Source organism: Ptiloglossa arizonensis, chromosome 4 (assembly GCF_051014685.1).
Source record: "Ptiloglossa arizonensis isolate GNS036 chromosome 4, iyPtiAriz1_principal, whole genome shotgun sequence".
NCBI classification, from domain to species: Eukaryota; Metazoa; Arthropoda; class Insecta; order Hymenoptera; family Colletidae; genus Ptiloglossa; species Ptiloglossa arizonensis.
Window position 1 is genome coordinate 11,152,493 of NC_135051.1, and position 7,392 is coordinate 11,159,884.

The following is a 7,392-nucleotide window of genomic DNA, read 5'->3' on the forward strand; positions in this document are numbered from 1 at the left end:
TAATTTAAAAATTTTTCAAAAACTTAAAGAATAATGCTAATACTGCATTTTTCGAATAAAATATAATTATTGAACTGGTAATTGGTTGAACTGGCAGTTTTGAATGATAATGAAAACAAAAATACCAATTAAGAAAGATCTCGATTTTTTAAAATTGTGCTTAACATTTCTTTTCACAATTATTTAAAATCAATACGATATTTTAATAGTAAGGACAAATTGAAAAAAATGAAAAAACTGAAAATGTAGAACTATTTATGCTTTTGGCAAACCAGGTTTTCAAAGAAGATAATGCTTTAAAATAAACGTATGATAATTAATCGAAGTTAACGTTGTACGAAAGTACTGGCGTCAGTAGTGATCAGGCGGCACTATCTGAAATTCTTATATGTATAGGGTATGCAACCATTAGAAAGTCTGAAACAATAATTAACGGTAATTCTTTACAATAAATATTGATCCTAATACGATCGAAAAATATGGAAAACTCGCTTTGTATCAATTATGGTATTTATTGTTAAAAATATTCAAATTATTACTGTTTAATGGAAATTTGGAGGAAATAATAAATATTTTTTCATCTGTAGAGGATGGAATATGATATGTAGGACATAAATATTCTATTGAATAAATAATTGACCAATTAACTAGTTCATAATTTTTACAATTTTTAATTGTCGGCGATAAGAATAGACTTTAGTCGGCAAATCTAAAATTATTCCCGTTGTTACATTTAAATCAGCGGTTTTTAGCTTTTTTGTGTCATGACAGTATTTGAGGTTAAAGCCATGAAACGTCAGACCTTTTTTCATGGAGGAAATAGTCTAAAGCTCCCCGATAACTTGGAGTAAGAAGAGGTTAATGTGGGATTCCCCGAAGTCGGAGATGTCAGAAGTGGAGTCTACCAACTAAAACTTTCCTGGTGACTATCTTGCGCGGTTCTGATAGAATATCGAGAATTACAAATAGTACAATGCTTTATCTCAATCTTCTTCCCTATCGTCATTTATAATTGGATTTATTTGTTTGCCGTGGAAAATTTTGCTTAGAACTTCTACGGGTCTTATAATTTTTGCAAAAGTAATTTAAAAAAATGTTATGTTTTGTTGCTTACACGAAGAAAACTACATCATAATATTATGTCTAGAAAGTGAATTCGAAGATCTACCCTGAAAAGTCAAGATAAAATAAGCTTCAGGGAAGTACAACTTATTATTAATACCAGTTATCATTTATACACACAATTAATCAAAAATTCATATTTATCATAGGTAAGATGTTTTATAAAATAATTGCACTGGCTTATTTAATGCATTAAAATTACATTTGGAGCTACGAATAACTATTTAAAGAAATAAAATGTATTGAATGTGTAAGCATGTTACTCCTTTGCCCCAATTTAGAAAAATCTGAGGAAAGTATATATTAACAACCATAACAAGAGGCAAAAACTATAAAAATATAAACATGGTCACTTAATGATCTAAACATATAATTGGTATTTAAAAATTTTTGAATATTTTAAAATTCGATTTTGCAACCAAAAATTGTGAAAAAATTCACTGATACGTAAAGTATCTAGTATTCTAGTAAAGTAGAATATACTTAATATACTTAATTTTTTAAATAATTTTCTATCCAATAAAACAAGAGAAATGGAATGTAAACTGTAAATTGCATTTCACCCTGTAACAACCCTAATAGCAGGGATACTTGGCAAAAACGATTTTCTTTGAGGTGCCAATTGACTGATATGTATAAAATATAATTTCGTTTGGAGACACTTTTACCTTGTTTATTAAACTATACCCTTTATATAGTTAGGTGTACCCTTTGTCCCCCCAGTAAGTTAATATTAATAGTAAACAATTTTTAACTAAATTTATAGCAAATGTAATAAGCAAACACCTCAATAACGTTAACCGTTCAAGAACCGATACGAGAACTGTAATCAGAATTGATGTTGAGTAACAGAATGGATCATTGCTAAGAATATACTAATTGTCTCACACAATTGAAGACCACCAATTAAATTTGACTCGCAATTGAAAATATGATCGATGAATGCCTAACGCGGACAGTGTTTTCTTAGATTGCATACATATCTAAATTTTCGCAAAATGTAAGAAAATGATCAAAAATAAAAATAGCAGTTTGAATACAAATTATCACTATTTTGTGTTTAAATATTCTTCAAGTATACGTAGAATGAAATTCTCATGTAACTGTAAAAGTAAGAAATAAATAAAGAATTTGTTATAATTAACTTTTTATTTTACTTTCATGATCACGAAACGTATATATGTACATTCAATTATGAATTACAATTGGCATTTGGTCCCCGCCGACGACCAAAAGTTTGAACCACATTCACAAATCTTCTATTATATTGTATCCGCCTCTTAGCCCGGCCAGTTTTCTTTTTACTCTTTTCCTGTTTTTCAACCTGCACAATCAATAAAAGTAGTCAAAACAAGGTTAAAAGGAAAATAAGGGAAACATTAATGCAATAAATATATAAAAATTACAAACCAATAAAATTTAAGTTACTATAATTTTATGTTCAATTAGATATTTACAAAATTGTAACAACAATTGTACAAATATTGTAAAAACCCCTAAGAATTTTTAAAAATTAAGTTTATTCTTAACAATGTTTGATAATTTTTAGTTATAAATAATTTAGTTCCTTATGTGTGCTATAAATTTACTTTGTACGAAGTAACTAAAAATTCAATTACCTTTGGAGTTTGTGCCTTTACTTTTCCAGCACGAGCTAAAGATCCATGCACTTTACCTAAACGTTAAAATACTTTAATCAGTTCTGTTATTTATTTTTACCTTATATTCATATAATTTTAAAGCAATTAAAGTATAGAGCACTGAAAAAAACTAATACAAAATAAATCAATGTACTTACAATTAAAAGAACATTTAATTAATGTGAAAGAATAATTACATAATTCTAGAAATTAGCTAATTACATTTACCTATCTACAGCAAGTAGGTAAATTTATCTAAATAAATTCTAAAATTTCTTTTTAATGATAAAAGGCCTTACCACCACGAAGAGAAACTGTTAATTCTAAAATATTTGATGCAAGTTCTCCAACTAATGTTTCATCTGTTAACAAAAGGCCAGAACAGTATAGATTGAATGCTGTATTTGCAGCACCCTCCAACTGTACTATTTTTTCCTATAAAAAAATTAAAAACAATTAATTTTAGTTTATATTTAACAAAAACAATTCTTGAAACTAGTCTATTGTTGTTTCTCAGGCATTAAACATTTATATATTAAATCCAGAACGTTTCTCTCAAACATTTTTATATCTATTATAATGATTAGATATTGGACAACAATTAATTATAAAACATATCCATCACTGTCATAATTTAAAGTAGATGCTTAAATGTGTTCATTTAGATTCATTATAACAAAAGCAATGAATTTTAAGTGAAATAAAGTATAAATAATTTATCCTTATTTAAAATTTTAGCACTAGTATATAATTTATAAATCTTTTACAATAATGTAGCCACTATTTAGGATGGATAATAATAATCCAACAATTAGAAATATGCAAATACTTGTTAACAAGTTGCAATCTGATTCATCAGATAGTCATGTCTATATAAAATGTATATTTTATTCAAAATAGCATTACTTGTTGACGAATGATGCGAATGATGATCAAAGAAAATGTTTCTGACCACCAGCTCATAATTTCGTGCTTTAATTTTGCGTTGTTACTCTTCCCAGAGTCAGAAAGTGTACTGACTTTAGGTTATCATTTCAACGCAATTATTAAATAAGTTACAATATAAAGGAGAGTACTAATAATATTGTTACAATTAGTAATATTTATCAATACATATGCATATACATATACATATACATATACACGTCCATATACATATACATATATTTTAACCATAACAAATGAAAAATGAATTACAATTTTAAAGTGTATAGCTCCTGTGCTTTTAAAATACAAATCTATTACAATATTTATTTTATGTCATAATATTCTCGCCATTGAAAGATTACCATATAACTTACTCTCTTATAAATAACATACCTTACTAGTGGCTACATTATTGTAAAAGATTATGTAATTATATATTTACATTCAAACTTTTTCCATATGTAAAATGTGTAATTAATTTATATTATATAATAAAAATATAATAATTAATAATATTATACAATAAAAATTAATGTAGTCCAAATTCTATTCATCTCAAATATCTCTGCTATTTTAAATAATAAGAAAATGTACTGCTTCAAATAGTTCACTTCAAAATGGACATAATATAATTTTAACAAAATGGGTAGAGCTGTAAAGGTTTGAAAATTTACTTCATTTTTTAAAATAGGATATTAGTCTATTATGTCTGAATTTGATAAAGTAATGAGAATATTGATAATAAAAGTAATAATATATATTCATTCTACAAAAATATTAAAACTATAATCTGTGAACTGCTATGCCAAATATGTGTCCTTGACACTGACATAAACAAACAGTGGACAATGTTTTAATGTTGTTTTAGAAGTTAAATATTTAACAAACTATTAGGTTTATCCATAAAAAAAGATAAATTTAACTTTTCAATTTCCTCAGTGCCTTTCCATTCATGAAGAAAGTATTACCACTATTTATCCCCTCCAAAGTTATGCACCTTTTATAAGCAATATTTATTATAATTTAAAATGATAGAGTAACATTTCAGGTGAATGAAGTTATTAGATCACAGGCAGAAAGATTTCTACTCTTTTACTGCAATTGTAAATAAAAGAAACAATACATATCCTTATTTAATATATATATATCCTTGTTATATTATCACTATTTTGATAAATTCAAAGGTAATACAAGAAAGTTGACTGTGTTTATTTTTACTAATCTTGATAACATGTGAAAAGTTTCAAAAAATATATTAACACCTTAGTGTTAATAAGTTAAATCAGATTCAGTCTAAGTTATAAGATTCGAGTAAATGGAAAAGGTAATAAAAAAAAGTTTTCCTTTATAAAAATTATTCAAATTAAAAGTATCTTTGAAATTTAAATATTTATTATTATAGGCCTAGTTAACATAAAATAATATGACATTTTTAGCATACCTTTAATTCTGCAATAGTCACATTTTCATGTGATTCGACAACAGTCGTATGCTCCCCCCTGACATGTAACTGCATGTTTATTCTAAACATGAAATTAATCAATTAGAAAATTTAAACAAATATTTTGGTATATATACCTCTCTTACTTCTATGTGTAACTACTATTCAATTTTTATTTTTCAACTAAATACATAAACATAAATTTTTTATTGAATTTAATTATTATCCAAATTACAAATAAAAGTTGAATTTTTTGAGTATATAAATCCAAGTTAAAATGTATAAAAACGTACAAACTTTTATAACTAAAATAAATAGAATATGAAAAAAGCAAAAAATACTAATAAAGTAACTAATTAAATGAAAGATGGATGATTAATATTGACACGTGTTGTAATAGTTTTCATGTTATAATAGAAATAATTTTTATTTTTTTAAGTTTAAATCATGTTTAACATTGTTTTAAAAGTATTTCATATCGAATAAACAATTACATATCAGTATTTGTTAGATTTAAAGCTAGGAGTAAAGATCAGCGTACTTACCAGTAACGCAATAATGGCCAAAAGAATCCTCAACCTGAAGTTGTTAAAAGTTACGATGTATTATCGATATTGCGGCAACGAAAACGATTAATCGATTTAATTAAGAAACTTACGACTAATCGATTGTAAAAACAATTTCAAATTATTTTTGCGGCTTATTAACAAAGTTTAAATAACGAATAGTGTGTAAAAACTGATGAATTCGAGTTACCCTATCTTTTTCACTTGTATTTCTTACGTGCACTGCGTGAGATAGGTGTTCAGTATTACCCCACTGATCACATTATGGTGTATCTTTCTGAAATATCTAACCTATGAGAACTACTTGTGCTGTAAAATAATAATATTCTGTTCACCATCCTTTAGTTATGACTTTCAGTATAAAATAAGTTATTAATTCAAAGATTAAATTATTAATTATTAAATACATCTTCACTGTTTTCAAAATTAATTCTGATATGTGTTACCTATACACGAGTTGCTGTAAAATGACGATGCTGCCAATAATTTTGTAAGTATAAAATTTATAATTAACTTAAAGATTGAATTATTATTTATTAAATATATTTTATTATATTTTTAGAAGTAATTTTGATATAATATATATATAATTAAAAGTCACTTTATTGGTTCATATTGAGGTAAGAACTATTTTATTATGAAGTATATAAATAATTGTATGAGAACAATAATAGGCCATTTTGTTCAGGTAATCTGTTAGCATTATTTTATCTCGTTTCCAGTAATCTATAAGTACCACAAATATCAACACAATTGAAAAGTTTAAAAATACACAATTTATATTTATAATATGCAGTGTTGCACATAACTCATGTATTCTAATGTATGTTGTATATCCTAATATATTTTCTATATATAGACATATTAGATATTAAATATATGTAATGTATTTATGTATTTTATTTAACTAAAGTACTTAAAATGTTAATTACATATATCAGAATTAATTTTTAAAATACAGTAGAATATATTTAATAAATAACAGTTTAATCCTTAATGACTTATTTTACTTACGAGTACTTTACTTAAAACATCTTACTTACTTTCGGTCAAAGATGTATATTGTAACTTAGGTAAAGTAGGAACATGGTTCCTTCTTCTGTTTCTTATCTAGTTTTATCAAAATTAATTACAAAATAATACGTTCGAAAAATCTGTTCCATTTAAAGCAAATCAAGTGAATTGTAGGTCACATAAACTTCTTTTGTGCAATACTTTCTATTCTTTATAAGTAAAATTAAAAAGCTTTCTATCATAAATGAAAGTATAATGTTAAAAATTGGTTACTTGCAATATTTGTAATGCATTTACAATATATTATTTCAAATATTATTGTTCGAAGTAATATTATTATGTGAGATACTTATTTTAAAATAATATTTGTATGAATTAGTATTAGAATATATTTTTGAAAGACTATTTTGTTTATATAACTATTATTTCGAAAAAAGCTTATTTGTCAAATCCTGTATCACTCGAAAGAATAAAAATGTTTCTTTCTATTTGTCTATTATAAAATCTATTTTCCTCAGTCTTGCTTTGAACCCACAAAACTTATCAGGATGGAAACAGTAGAAGTGTCATAATTGTAAATATTATACAAATACTTATATTACAGTTTATTTATAGTAGCAAAATACAAATCGTGTGTTTCAAACGAGGTGTACAAAACAATAAAAAAACATGTAGTAGGAGA

The 7,392-nt window shown here is 25.2% G+C and overlaps 1 protein-coding gene across 1 annotated transcript; it reads right to left on the reverse strand.

The window, feature by feature from the left end:
* Positions 1–2,252: 2,252 nt before the first annotated feature.
* Rps30 (ribosomal protein S30) lies at positions 2,253–5,715 on the reverse strand. The gene is made up of 5 exons (XM_076310372.1): positions 5,676–5,715; positions 5,131–5,212; positions 3,062–3,197; positions 2,742–2,797; positions 2,253–2,446 (listed from the first exon to the last, which is right to left on the reverse strand). Exons 2-5 carry the CDS (start codon positions 5,203–5,205, stop codon positions 2,315–2,317), a joined length of 399 nt encoding a protein of 132 aa, XP_076166487.1. The 5' UTR covers positions 5,206–5,212; positions 5,676–5,715; the 3' UTR covers positions 2,253–2,314.
* Between the last annotated feature and the right edge of the window lie 1,677 nt (positions 5,716–7,392).

Excerpts from the sequence above, each read along its gene's own strand:
- Rps30 (XM_076310372.1), bottom strand. The coding sequence starts at position 5,205 with ATGCAGTTACATGTCAGGGGGGAGCATACGACTGTTGTCGAATCACAT. Across the intron at positions 2,798-3,061 it reads AACAGTTTCTCTTCGTGGTG|GTAAAGTGCATGGATCTTTA; the intron begins GTAAGGCCTTTT and ends TTTAACGTTTAG. Across the intron at positions 2,447-2,741 it reads TAAAGGCACAAACTCCAAAG|GTTGAAAAACAGGAAAAGAG; the intron begins GTAATTGAATTT and ends TTGATTGTGCAG.